Source organism: Lynx rufus, unplaced genomic scaffold (genome assembly GCF_022079265.1).
Source record: "Lynx rufus isolate CCGP_SWC_20201006 ecotype Redwood Valley unplaced genomic scaffold, mLynRuf1.p SCAF_13, whole genome shotgun sequence".
In the NCBI taxonomy this organism is placed as follows: domain Eukaryota; kingdom Metazoa; phylum Chordata; class Mammalia; order Carnivora; family Felidae; genus Lynx; species Lynx rufus.
In genome coordinates, this window is record NW_025814827.1 from 10,178,281 (window position 1) to 10,193,210 (window position 14,930).

Below are 14,930 nucleotides of genomic sequence, written 5' to 3' on the forward strand. Positions count from 1 at the left end.
CCCCACTCCAGCCCCCATAACCCTCAGGCAACCACTAATCTAATTACAACGTTACTGTGGACTAATTACGTTTGTTGTATATACTCATATAAATGGAATCATACAGTAGATATTCTATTGTGTAGAGCTTATTTTTACTCAGCATGGTGTTTTTGAGATTCATCCAAACTGTTATCAACTGTTTGTTCATTTTTATTGTTGAGCTGCATTCCGTTGTTTGAATATATCAAAATTTGTTTATTTCAATTGTCTGGTGATGAGTATTTTGGCTGTTTCTAGTATGGGACTATTGTAAATAAAGATGGCATGAACATTTGTTCACAAGTCTTTGTGTGGACAAATGTATTCATTTCTCTTAATATGGAGAAGTCGGGTTGAGGGATTGATTGTATGGTTTAATTTTAATTTTTTTTTTCAACATTTATTTATTTTTGGGACAGAGAGAGACAGAGCACGAACGGGGGAGGGGCAGAGAGAGAGGGAGACACAGAATCGGAAACAGGCTCCAGGCTCTGAGCCATCAGCCCAGAGCCCGACGCGGGGCTCGAACTCCCGGACCGCGAGATCGTGACCTGGCTGAAGTCGGACGCTTAACCGACTGCGCCACCCAGGCGCCCCAAGTATGGTTTAATTTTAAAAGAAACCACCAAACTCTCTTTCAAAGTGGTTGTCCCTTTTCCTGGCTGCTATTAAGAAACTTGCTTTATCACTAGTTTTCAGCAACATCACTGTTTCTGTTTGCTTTGGTTTTTTTTACAGCGTTATTGGTATATAATTTTCATACAATAAACCCCAACACTTAAAGTGAATCATTTGATGAATCTATATATGTGATCGTCACCACAATTAAGATTATAAATATATCACCCCCACAAGTCTCCTTGTGCTCCTTTGTAATTCTTCCCTTCCTCCCCTTCCCTCACTCCCCAGGCAACCACAGATTTGCATTTCATCACTGCAGATCAGTTTGCAATTTCTAGAATTATATAAATGGAATCATACAGTATGTGCTCTTTTTTTGTCTGTTTTACTTTTTCACGTATCAATGGTTTATTCTTTTTATTGCTGAGTAATATCCTAGCGGATGGATGTACCACAATTTGTTTATCCATTTAACTACTGACGGACGTTTGGGTTATTTCTAGTTTTGGGCTTATACAAATAAAACTGCTCTGAACATTCATGGGCTTGAACGGACATATGCCTTCATTTCTTCAGGGAAAATCCTAAGAGTGAAATGGCTGCATGTAGAGTAGGCACATGCTTAACATTTTAGGAAACGGATAAGCTGTTTTTCAACATGCTTGCACCATTTCACATTTCGGCCTGCAGTGTCTGAGAGTTCCAGTTGCTGTGCATCCACAGTAACACATGGGCAGACTCTGCAGACGTTCCAGACATTCCAGTGGGTGTGGAAGCATAGCTCACTGTGATCTGAATTTACATCTCCCTCATGACTAATGATATTCAATTATCTTTTCATGTGCTTATAAGCCACTCATCTATCTTCATTAGTAAAGTGTCTGTTCAAATGTTTACCCATTTTTTCCAACCGGGTGATGTTTTATTACCACACTGTGAGAGGTCTTTATGTATTTTAGACAATGTCACTTGATAGATAAAGGTTTTGTCAATATCTTCTCTTCATGTGACTTGACTTTTCATTTTTGTCAGTATCTTTTGAACAGCAAATGTTTTCATTTAGATGGACTTCAATTTCTTGACTATTCCTTTACAGTTTGTGCCTTTTGTGACCTATTTAAAAACTCATGCTAAAACAGAGGTCACTAAGATAGTTTGTTTTCTTTCAAAAGTCTTATAGTTTTAACTCGTACAGTTAGATCTAAGATCCACTGAGAGTTCATCTTTGTTTATGGTGTGAGGTAATAGAGGGGGTTCATTTTTGTGCAAACGGATATACAGCTGTTCCAGAGTCATTTGTCGACAAGATTATCCTTCCACTACTGAACTACCTTGGAATCTTTGTCAAAACCCAACTGACTACATGTACGTGTCTATTTCTGAATTCTTCCTTCTGTTCTATTTGATCTGCTTAGCTTCACACCAATAGAACACTATTGATTATCACAGCTTTATAATAAATCTGGAAATCAGGTAGTCTAAATGTCCCAACTTTGTTGTTGTTCTTCAAAGCTGTTTTGGCTATTCTAGGTCCTTTGCATTTCCACACACATTTCAGACACAATTGGTCAATTCTACAAATAGGTTACTGAGATTTTCAATGGGATGGCCTTCTATCTACACATCAATTAAAGCAAAACTGATGCCTTACCAATCCTGACAGTGGGGGTGGTTGCGTAACAATGTGAACGTATTTACTGCCGGAAGTGTATGCTTAAAAATCATTAAGATAGTAAATTTTATGTTAAGTATATTTTACAGTTTTTTTAAAAGCAATTCCAATCTCAGGATTTTTCACCTAATCTACCGTTGCTCCTAAGCCGGCGGGCTGATTCCACCAGCCCACCCCGCTCCTCCTCAGCCCTCCCCCTCCTTGAACTTGACACCCTTAGCACACTGCAACGCGATCCACAGCACTGGGTCTTCCATTCTTCTGTCCTCTGGCTTCTTCATCTTTTTTCTTTTTCCTAACAAGCTTTATTGAGGTATAATTTATATGTAATTTATATGCGAAGTGGTGCAAGTGGTCACAGCCACTGTAGCCGAAGGTTTGACGTTGGATAAATCCAGCCATCTACCACCTCAAGACAGAACGTTTCCAACCACCCCCCAAAAGTACCCTCATGCTTTTGATGTTCATTTCTCCCTAGACTTTCTGTCTCTACAGATCCGTTGTTGTTTTCTCCATTTTATATAAACGGAAACAGTTTGTACTGTTGTGTATCAGGCTTCTTTCATGCAGCATAAATGTATTTTGAGATTTAGCATCAGTAGCCTGTTCCTTTTCACCGGTGAATAGTACACTGTTACAGGAATAGACTGTAATTTCTCTCTTTGCTGACTGAAGAACATTTTGGTTCTTTCTACCATGTATACAGTTGCTTTCAACATGTGTATAGGAATCTGTATGGACATATGTGTTTCATTTATCTTGGATACATATCTAAGAGTGTATTATCATACAGTAAGTGTGTATGTACCTTTCTTTAAAAAAAAAAATCAGTTTCTTTTATAGTCAAACTCACATCCAGTCAGTCATGGCTTTGGGTCTATGCACTGTCTAGTCCAGTGGGAGGATGGTGACACTGGCGACTGGGTAACTAAGCTCCCATTGGGGCTCCGGCCTGGGCTTACTGGGTGACCATGGCTGTCACAGCCTCAGCTAACAGGTGTAACCTGTAACAGGCCAGACCAAAACAAGAGGGGGAACTTGCTGCCCTAGCCATCAAACTCACTAGTCAAAGACCTGGTGCGCCTGACTGGCTCAGTTAGTACAGTATGGGACTCTTGATCTCAGGGTCACGAGTTCAAGCCCCACCTTAGATGTAAAGATTACTTCAAAAATAACTAATAGTCGGGGCGCCTGGGTGGCTCAGTCGGTTGGGCGACCGACTTCGGCTTAGGTCATGATCTCGCAGTCCGTTGAGTTCGAGCCCCGCATCGGGCTCTGTGCTGACAGCTCAGAGCCTGAAGCCTGTTTCGGATTCTGTGTCTCCCTCTCTCTCTGACCCTCCCCCGTTCATGCCCTGTCTCTCTCTGTCTCAAAAATAAATAAACGTTAAAAAAAAAATTTTTTTTAATAAATAAATAAATAATAGTCACAGACTTGTTAATAAAAATTAAAAATACTATTCAATGGCTTTTACACCAAAACAAAACACAAAAGAGGATGCAACAACTTTTGATTTCAGCTCAAATTCAAAACATACTAACTAGCAAGTAATTTCTTACCTCTGTGCATAATCTTGTGCTTCTCCCTCAGGTATGTCAGACCTTTTATTACCTGGAGGAAAGACAATGTAACAAGATGGGAAACTGAAGTGGGGGTGGTTAAAATACAGTCAGCCTCTCTATTTTAAAATGATATAGAAAATATTTCAACTAACATCGCAAAATTGCCCTCTTCCCTTATTTTTTATTTGATTTCCAACCTGTCATATCAAGAAAGCATCTTTTTTAGATGATATATAGTTATTTTTAAGCAATGTTGATTATTGCAAGTTTATATAACTTTACAAACCCCTGTGCTTGGGGCTCCTGGATGGTTCAGTCGGTTGAGAATCTCTTTTTTTTTTTTTTTTTTTAATTTTTTTTTTTTTCAACGTTTATTTATTTTTGGGACAGAGAGAGACAGAGCATGAACGGGGGAGGGGCAGAGAGAGGGGGAGACACAGAATCGGAAACAGGCTCCAGGCTCCGAGCCGTCAGCCCAGAGCCCGACGCGGGGCTCGAACTCACGGACCGCGAGATCGTGACCTGGCTGAAGTCGGACGCTCAACCGACTGCGCCACCCAGGCGCCCCGAGAATCTGACTCTTGATTTTGGCTCAGGTCATGATCTCACGGTTCATGAGATTGAGCCCATGTCAGACTCTGTGCTGACAGTGCACACAGACTGCTTGGGATTGATTCTTTCTTTCTCTCTCTCTCTCTCTCTCTCTTTCTCTCTGTCTCTCTCTCCCTCTCTCTCTCTGCCCCTGTCCCTCTCGCACACGTGCATGCTCTCAAAGTAAATAAACTTATATAGGAAGGAAGGAAGGAAGGAAGGGAGGGAGAGAAAGAAACAAAGAAAGAAGAAAAAGAAAAGGAAAAGGAAAAGAAAAAGAAAACGGAAAGAAAAAGAGAAAAGAAAAAGAAAAAAGAAAACGTGCTTGGATTCGTTTTTTTCCTAAAGCTACAAATATAAAAAGAGGCCTTCTCCTGCCACAAATGGGAATTCTTTTGGATATCCCATCTATTTCTCCAGATACAAATTTTAAGATAAAGGAAGTCGCTTTTCTAGTTCTGGAGACAGAGACAGACAGAGAGAGAGAGTATGTTGTATCTAGGATTTAGACAGAGAAAATTCTAGTGAGAAAACCCCACTTTCCTTACAAACTTCCCTTAGCTAACTTACTATCTTCCTCCCTTGTCCATTTCCTGCCAACTCATTAACTTATCAATGAGGGAATTTGGAAGAAAAATTATACAATATACTCACAGCAATGCTAACTTTTCCTAAAATTTGTTCAGGAATTCTTCCAGCTTTCTTCAGGACTTGATCCAAGGAACCCCCATCCTAAGAACAAGAACACCAACCCATTTAGTGACAGTGTTTTTAACCATCCTTTCAAGTTTTTAAACTTCGGCAGGAAAGTGAATGCCACATGTGGCAAATCCTCCTGGAAGGGTACCCTTTGGTTTGTTCCAGACCTCAAAGACAGAAATGTACAGCATTGTGGGAGCTATCAAATAACTAGAAACTCAAATCGTGAATAATCATTAAACAAAGGACTAATTCAGGGATCAAAAAAAAAAAAAAAAGACTTGCACTGGGGCACTTGGCTGGCTCAGTCAGTGGAATATGTGATTCCTGATCTCAGGGTTGTGAGTTCAAGCCCCATACTGGGTGTAGAGATTACTTAAAAATAAAATCTTAAAAAGGTTTGCACTGAACTGACAGAACAATGTATGGTTGGGACCAGAGGCTCTAGAGGCAAACTGTCTAAATTCACCAACTCTGTTGCTTCCTATCAGGAGAACTCTGACCAGGTTACTCACAACTTGTAAAACGGGGATGATATCTTAAAGCTATTAAAATAATTATAGGGCTATTATAAGTATTAAACAAGCTGGTACATACAAAGGTCTCAGAACAACATCTAGCCCACAGTAAGTGCTCAATAAATGTTAGCCATTTGATCATCAGCGTATGTCACAACTTGTATTGGAGATTATCCTAAAAACTCACAGCTAATCGAAAGAAAAACGTCATAGAAAGCAACAATTCCTTCCACAAATCCTACCAAGTGCCGTGAACAGTGTTAGGTTCTATGGAAGATAAAGATACAAACAAAGAACTACTTCTTGTCCTTGTTAAATGTACAAACTAGTAGGGTAAATAAATATAACGAAACAGGATATAGGTTTAAGAAAACGTTACACATGCGGAAGAGAGAAGAAATTCTGACTTCACTTAAAAGATGGCATTTGAGTTTATGTCTTACTCAAAGAAGGAGTATGACTTCTATACCTGGAAAGGGGGAGGTATACGGCAGAAAGGGAGAATGCAACACACGACACACGTGGGATATGAAGCCAGCCTCTGTGGGGCTCACACACCACGGCCTTCTCATTCGTGGATTCTACAATGTAACCTGAGATCGTGAAGAAAAGCTTCACTCAAGGAACCCTGACGTAGCGAGGCACGGCTACATTCATAGGCCATGGCTTCCAGCTGCCAATTATCAGTCGCAATTTAAAATCATCCTCAGAAGTAGAGACAATTCATGCAAATTCAGACTGATTTTTAGAGTATCTCATCTACACTGAGCAGTTACCAGTATCATCTATCATTTATTAACCACCTCTGTGAAAGGTATAGGGATATGTGAGAAACTAGGGATAGAAAAAACTAGACACAGGAGGAAACACACACACACACACACACACACACACTCACACTCTACTTGGGGAGACAAAACACTCAACAAGGCAAGGCACCTTAAATTCTCCTCTGAAACAAGGCAGGAACCGAACAGTTGAATGAGAAGAGACATCACTACAGGTGCTCAGAGGAGGAAGCAATTCCTAGGCAAAGTGGCAAAGGAAGGACTGGAAACAGGAGGGACACGGAAACCACACCTCAGAAGCGGACGAGACATGGCCAAGCAGAAAGACATCCCTGTAAGCTTCCTGCCTCCAAAGTCACCCAGCCACGATGACATATCCGGGAGCATAAGGTCACAGAACAAGGCACAACACGATTAAAAAGAAGGACAGAACATAATTCCACTCTTATAGACATAAAAAAATGTTTGTGTAACTCACACAAAACCAGAACATCCAAAGTGTCATCAAAAGCTATTTCTAGTCTATGTAGGAAGACAATCAGGGATTTTGGTTGCATGATAGTTTCTTCTCCGTGCTTTTCTAGGGTTTATAAATTTTCTACAATGAACAAATGTTTTGCCCTTTTAAATTACTGAATTCCTTTAAGAAAGTGGAGAATTAAATCTACAATCAATTCAGAGCACTTACTGAGCATCCATTTTGTGCAAAGGCACTGTAAGATAGATACAACACTGCTTTCTTTTGAGACAGTGAGAAACTAAGATTCATTCAGGGGTACAGACTCCTCAGGAAATGTCTACTAAAATAGTGCTAAAAAAAATAGATTATCCACTGAAAGATTCTAAGCTTATGCAAAGGAGTGCTGGACTAATCACTTTCTGTCACAGTCAACTCTGGATCACAGATGCTGAGGGAAAAGAAAGCAGGACAGGTGTGAATTCTCAAATGCACCTGAATAGCCCCAAACATGTTTGTCTTCTATTAATGGTGGGCGGGTCAGTTGACCCAGCAGCACAATGGAAGATCCTAAATTTCAACCTAAAATTTCCTATGTGCCATACTTTCCACCCAGACACGAGGAATCACTGATCTAGAACCCAACAGAACTCCCATGGGAACACATTTATTTTTCCAAGAGTCCTTGAAAGAGCCCTGCCCAAGCTGTGACCCAGGCTGAGGTGTGAGTCACCCTGTGAGCCTGGCTGCCTTCACGATGCTGCAGATCCCTGGTGGCCGAGTCAGGACATCAGAGCCCAGGTAACCACACCCAAGTCTCCCAGAAACATAATAGCACCTCTCAGTTTCCTTCGCCAATGGGAAGAGGAACTCCAGTGCACAAAGTTTCCAAGCCATTTCTCTTTTGCTTCCAGTTGAATGTGGTTTCAGATCCTTTGTTTGATCGGCTGCTTGATTATCAGGGAGGAGGACTATGCACTGAAAACTAGGTAACAAAGCAACTCTGTCAAAATCTGATTCAAATGAGGTAGAAAAGCTAACCCCGTGGTTCTCAGGTTCCACAGCCTAGGACAGCAGGCAGCCCAGCTCACACTTTTCCCTGGGGCTGTGGTACACATTCCTGTTAAAAAGGAAAAAAACTCGGCTCTCTTTCCTTTCACCTCCTTCAGAGCTATAAGCAGAGTTACAGTGTGAACAATGGGATTAGCAAGATTCAAGAAGCATGAACCACAGTCAGAATTACCCAGGGCTGCCTCCAACTCACCTTACAACCTTTTAATTCCACTTCACTGTTGCCAAGAACTTGCCTTCCCTGACTAAAGCTGCTGAAATTGTGCTTATTTTTAGAAGGCAATTATTAACTAAGTCAATGGCGCTTTTGTGAAGGTTTTCTATAGAAGAGACAAATGCTTTATGGGGGGGGGGGGGGGGGAGAGAGAGATCAAAAGCTTTTCCTCCTGCATGAGAACCATCAGCCCTGAGTCCTCAGTTCTCTGGGTGCTCAGCTACCACTTGAGCAGGAATCTACCTCCCCAAAGGCAAGAGCATTCCTGTTCTAACCGGGGGGCATCCATTTACTCCTTGAGTCTCAAAAATTCAGACTGGGCAGCACAAGCACAGTTTACTTCTACAAAAGTCAGCCCCTGGCTGAGTGCTTTAGAAGATGGGGCCCAATGGATGCCAGTGACACAAATTCACTTTAAACTGCGTCTAAGAAATGATGTGAGCAATGGACAGATAGATGGGCAACATGTGGTAAAGCAAACACAGCAGAACAGTAATTGCAGAATCTAGGTGGGGGGTTTACAGTGTACATTATACAGTTCCTTCACCTTGCTTTGTGTTTGAAACCGTCATGATAAAAAGCTGGGGGAAATGTTAATGACCTAGAACACACAAGGACTGTGACATACACAGAAACAAAGAACCTCTGAAGTTGGGATGTGGTTAATGAACAGAGCTCTACGTGACACCTTTGAGAGGTGGAAGCTGAGACAAAGCAGAAATACCCAAAGAGAAGTAGCCACCAGCAGTCAGAATTTTCCTGTCAGAGGCGGCCAGGATGGGAGCTCTCCTGCAGAAAGGCCTACTCAGGGACCAAGAAGGGGTGAGAGGGTCCAGGGTTAGACCAGAGAGCTACTCTGGAGCATGGCTGCCTGGATTTCAGGCCACAACAGCTTCACTACAGGGTTCCATCTCTGGTAGCTCTGAGCCTCTCCACTAAAATCAACAGACTGTTCCAGCTGCTCTCTGGGCCTATGGATATCTAGGAACAGAAGACTCCATTGTGGACTCCAAGGCCTAACTCTCTCCCACTGCGTCCCAGGCCTGTCCATGCCCTCCGCCACCTTGGCCTCCTTCATTCGGCCGCTCAACACCTATCACCTAATAGATGCCAAACACTGTGCTTGGCCTTCAAAAGGTTTTGACCCTCCCACCTTCTGAAAGCCAGTTTTCTAGGCTCGGGCCCCTCCCTGGGTAACTCCAGAGATATCTTCTGCTTCAGAGACTTATGAGGGAGGATCCTACCCTACCCACAGAGCCAAATCCACCGGAGGAACGCTGACCTGCAGATACTGAAACTGGGCCAAGAGAACGGGAAGCCAACCCTTGTCATGTCCTGAGTCATCCTGTCCTCTTGGAGGGAAGGGTTGAGTGGCAAGGACAGAGCAAGAGGTACAAAGGTTGTGATCAGTATCTATGAATCCAAAGTGAATGAAGGATTTCACAATGAGCAAGCCTCACCACAGATCAATTTAAGACAAATTAAAAAAAAAAAAAAACTGAACTGCACATAGCAAGAGGTGAAATAAGGCCAATAAAACAGGTCCCAGCAAGTTGTGAATAAATGAAAAGGCCACTGCCTATCCATGTTTGGGGCCTAATCCTAACATCTGAAGCAAGCACCATGGAGTTCAATCATGCTCACCCTACAAACAGCGCCCTGGTTCCTCTAACAAAGGGAGAATTCCGAGTTGCACAGAACTTGGAGGTAACTCAGGAAAGAATCTGATTGTTCCAAAGACCACAGGCGTGAGACGACACACACCTGGTGCTCAGAAGCCCCTCCATCCACACTGACAACTCACTTACGAAGGCCCTAGAACACAGCCATCCAGCCTATAAACAGCTCTGGGGAACAGAGAGACTACTCTCAATGTCTCCATTCCCCCAGCCGCTCATGTGGCACCCTGCACATAATAGGCACAAAAGTAAGAGTTGGTGAAGCTGGACCCATGTTGATGAACTAATGTAAACCCTGACTGGCTACAAGTGCCAAAAACCACAGAAACACAGGATGTTAGGGTAGGCACGGGTCCCCAGAGAAGATCTGGTCCAAACACTGCTCTGCAGAGAAAACCCTGAGAGAGTATCAAATTTAAAGACAGCAGACCTAGTTAGAGACACTGCTTAGAATTTAGCTCTGTGGGAATGCAAGCTGGTGCAACCACTCTGGAAAACAGTATGGAGGTTCCTCAAAAAACTAAAAATAGAACTACCCTACGACCCAGCAATTGTACTACTAGGCATTTATCCACGGGATACAGGTGTGCTGTTTTGAAGGGACACATGCACCCCCATGTTTATAGCAGCACTATCGACAATAGTCAAACTATGGAAAGAGCCCAAATGTCCATCGATGGATGAATGGATAAAGAAGATGTGGCATATATATACGATGGAATATTACTCGGCAATCAAAAAGAATGAAATCTTGCCATTTGCAACTACGCGGATGGAACTGGAGGGTATTAGGCTAAGTGAAATTAGTCAATCAGAGAAAGACAAAAATCATATGACTTCACTCCTATGAGGACTTTAAGAGACAAAACAGATGAACATAAGGGAAGGGAAACAAAAATAGTATAAAAACAGGGAGGGGGACAAATATAAGAGACTCATTAATATGGAGAACTGAGGGTTGCTGGAGGGGTTTTGGCGGGGGGGGGGGGGGGGGGAGATGGTCAGAATTTAGCTCTGACACTTACTGGTTATATAACCTAAGCTAATTACTAAGCCTCTAGAGGCCTTGTTCCCTCGCCCACCTCGGGGAGGGTGGTCAACATTGCGTCACATGACAGGGCTGATGTGATTAAAAACTTACAAAACATGGCAAGGACTCACCAAGCGGTAGAAAATGGGAAAGCCAGTTACTACCATGTCTACCCATGCTGCCACCCACCTCCCATTATTTTGGCAACACCTAAGAGAAAAAAGGCCTTTCCGGTCACTGGTTTATCACCATTGCCTCCACCCTCCACCCTCTTCTAGTTTTCAAGGAACCTCCATTGCCAATTACACATCTTCATCCAAAACTCTGGGCTAGAGCTAGAAAACCAACCATCATCAGCACAAAAAGCCCAAGAAACCCAAAGCTTAAGGAACACGCCCCCCTCCCCTGCCCTGCACCCCACCAAAGGGAGGCTAAGACCCAAAGGGAAAATATCAGTACCCCAGGTCTGGGTGAGGACCAAACCAGAAATGTTCATGTGCTTTGCACAGAGGCTGCTTCCCTCCCATTCAAGCAAGAGGAACGAGAGCTTTCTTGGGAACCTTCAGGAGCGCAGGAGACGTTCCAGGTTCTATGTTCCATATGGCACCACAAAAGTTGGGCAGACACCGGCCACCATACGTATGGCACTTCCTGACGATTAACATGAACAGAAGTTCAACATAATGGGGCGCCAGCAACGGACAAACCTCCTGGGGAGGGTTCTCCTGGAGTTCATGAAGACCATGCCTGGGGGCTCTCTCCAGAGGTCAGAGCAGAGCCAGGGTCTGGAAGGAAGTGGAGAAGCTGAGGGACACTCTGCCAGACCGAGGGCTCAAAGTTCAGCAGCCCTAAGCTCACCGACTCAGTCATGTCAGCCCTCATCCCGGAGCTGTCAGCGACAGTGAGAATAAGGCAACCTCTACCGTTTGCACGAGACAAGCTTGGGGTCGGTGTGCCGGAAGGCTTACTCTGCTATTTTCACCAATCCTCACCGCAACGAGGTCCGAGGTCCGTATGGTAATGGCCATTTTGCAAATGAGGAAAGGGAGAATGAGAAAGATAAAGAAACCTGCCCAAGGTCCTGACGAGAAGGTGACATCTGTAAACAAATCATTATTGAGCGCCTGCTGGGTGCCAGGGCTATTCTGGGCTTTGGAGACACAGTGGCAAACAAGAGTGTCTACTCGGATTTTTGTGGAGAAGGGAGATATGAATAAACATCTCAGATTCCAAAGTCCCCTGGTGCCTAATGGGGACAGGAAAAAATAGCCATCACGAAGCCAGCCTGTCTCCCTGAGATTCTGGGCATCAAGAATGGAAACAGAGCCCCAATCACTATCCAGTGGATTCAACAAAGTACAGGCACTGGGGCCCAACAGCCTTGGTTTAAATTCTGCCAATTCCACTTACTAGCTGCATGACCTTGGTCAAGTTATTAACTTCTCCGAGCCTCAGTTTCCTCATTTGTAAAATGCAGATGATCTACCCATCCAATAAGGCTTGCAAAAATGCAATAAAATATTAATATGCGTAGGGTAGTCCAGGCTATAAAACCCGATAAATATTAGTTTACTAGTATGAGTATTGCCAGATTATTGTTGTAGATGCTGTTATTCCTGTCAGTCACCAGAAAGAGAAGGGACTCCAGGCAGCTAATGGTACCAAGATCGGCAGCTCACATCCACACAATTAGCCCCTAAATTCCCTCTCACTTGCCTTCTCTGATGTGCATCAAGTGACATTACTTCTCTGCACACCCAAAGAACCCCTCCAGACTGTCCTTAAAGCAGATTATAGACTCTGAGGACAGGGATGTTTCAGCTTCAAAGCCCAGATGCCCAAGACGGTGATGTGGATCCAGGGAGGAAAAGGGAGGCAGCTGGTCCCAAACCAAAGACAAGGCCAGAGCCATCCAGCTCCTAGGCTGTTGCTCCAGAGGCTAATGGGTTACCACATACCATGTGCTCCATACAGATACTGATCTCGCCGTCGCTGTAGAACGCGCCATAGAAGCCCACGATGTATGGGGAGTTGCACTCATGTAGAACCTGCAGCTCCCTTATGATCTGGTTCCGGATTGCAGGTTTGATCTCCAGGTGAATTAGCTGGGGAAAGAAAGGTGGGAGGAAGAGATGTTTTAAAAACATACGGATGGATGAATGAAAGCCTTCTTAAATGCTTAAGCTCTTACAGGTGGGAGGAGAGGACACAGGCACGTTTTAACAAGTCTCTGCCCGACCAAAGCACTCAGTGCCAACCTACCATGGCAGGTAATGGTACGGGAGGAGCCATAATGAGGGGAGGACAGCTGTGTCTCCGCTCCTAGGAGCCAAGAGTGAGGAAGGGGGGCTCACCCCTCCCAAGCACAAAGCTGAAAGGAGCATTTCCTCTAAAAGGAGCCGGGAAGCCGAGAGAGGAAGACAAAGCAGCCTGAGGAGCCGGCTGGCACTCGGGGGCTGTAGAAGTGGAGGGGTAGGAAGGACTGAGAGTGGGGACCCAAGCTGCCCGGGGAGCTTCCCTTGATTTCAGGAGCCTGATGTGGTTGAGATTTGGCCAGGGCCTCAGGTGCCACCCATGTCCCTCTCATGTTGCCCCTTGTTTCCTCCAGGCAAACAGGGGACAAACACAAACATAGGAAATGGTTGCTGAATGAGATGAAGCTTCTAGAAAGGGCTGCAGACAAGGAGTGAGTGTCAGAGGACATGGAAACCAGTGGTTATCAGCATGGGCTGGAGTGACCAGTGAAAGCTAGACAAGAGGCAGGCCGTGAAGACGGGCGCTGTTCGAAAAGATGGAGGGAGCAGCCTGAGCAAAAATACGTGGACGGAAGCAAGCATGGTGTGCCGGAGAACACAGAAGGGCCGGGCCTCGCTGGAGCAGGGGCTGTGTGCAGAAAGGGGAGGAGCACGGTGGACAGAAAGGGGAGTCCAGCTCGGACACTGCCTGCCACAGAGGGGAGCGGAGATGCTCCCCGCAGGACAGTGAGGGGGAAGCAGCGGCAGGGCCGGGGCCAGGCAAACAACTTGAAAGTAGGGTCTGGTGCATCGCCGGGGCTGCCTAAATGCAAGCAGCTTCTGCTGCACCAGATAATGGTAAACAGGCACCCTTGCATTCTTTCCAAAGCACGCAGAAAGCTCGCAAAGGTCATTTGCTGTTATTTTCCAGTCTGGGGATGGGGATAAATACCCTAACACACCATCAGTGTGTTTATCCTATAATCTGATAGATGACAGGAGCTCAAAATTCAAACAGCACAACAAGGTACTCAGTGAAAAATCCATCTTCCTTCCACCCTTGTCCCCAGATCCCCAATCTTCCAAGAGAGAATGCAATCACCTATTCACCAAGTGAATTCACCTAATCACCAACCTGATTCAGTACTTTTTTCTTTCTTTTTATTTTTTGAGTGGCCTCACCTTTCTGGCCATGACCAGGCCAGACGGCTTATGGGAGACCTTGAACACCACACCACCGTTGCCGGCGCCCAGCTCGCTGATCTTCTCGAAGTCGTCATCCTTCAATTCCCCGACCTTCTGCTTCTGGGTAAGAAAGGCCTCCAGGCGCTTCCGTTGCTGCTCATCGAGCTCCAGCTCCTCCAGCTTCTTCTGCAAGGCCTCCAGGTTGGTCCTGTCCCAAAGAGGGAACATGAGTCAGAACCGGCATCAGAGAGGCCCCCCAGAGGAGCACCTGTGCTATGGCGAGCACTAGCTCTGGGGCCGGACTGGAGAACGAATGGAGGGACTCCAAGGGAGGGTTCCAGGTGCTGCGGCCCTGCTCCCTTCACTATGCCACCAGCCACCACTCCCTGTCACTACTCCTCACCGACACCTTTCACCTCTCAAGGCCTCTGTTTCCTCATTTGTAAAACGAGGCCTCGCTCACTATGCTGCAAGTCTACAGAAGGAACCAAAGAATCTGCTAATATCCAAAACGAGCCACCTTCATTTGCTTTAAAATCCCAGTTCCGGGGCGCCTGGGTGGCTCAGCTGATTGAGCGTCTGACTTTG

At 44.8% G+C, this 14,930-nt stretch overlaps 1 protein-coding gene across 1 annotated transcript in view; it reads right to left on the minus strand.

Annotated features, from left to right (window-relative positions):
* MAP2K1 (mitogen-activated protein kinase kinase 1) overlaps positions 1-14,930 on the minus strand; it is a 79,405-nt gene that overhangs the window by 26,695 nt on the left and 37,780 nt on the right. Inside the window, exons 2-5 of the mRNA XM_047074911.1 lie at positions 14,340-14,550; positions 12,882-13,028; positions 5,122-5,199; positions 3,874-3,925 (exon numbers count right to left, since the gene is read on the minus strand). Of these exons, the coding sequence (XP_046930867.1) occupies positions 3,874-3,925; positions 5,122-5,199; positions 12,882-13,028; positions 14,340-14,550 (488 nt within the window). The remainder of the gene's footprint in view (positions 1-3,873; positions 3,926-5,121; positions 5,200-12,881; positions 13,029-14,339; positions 14,551-14,930) is intronic.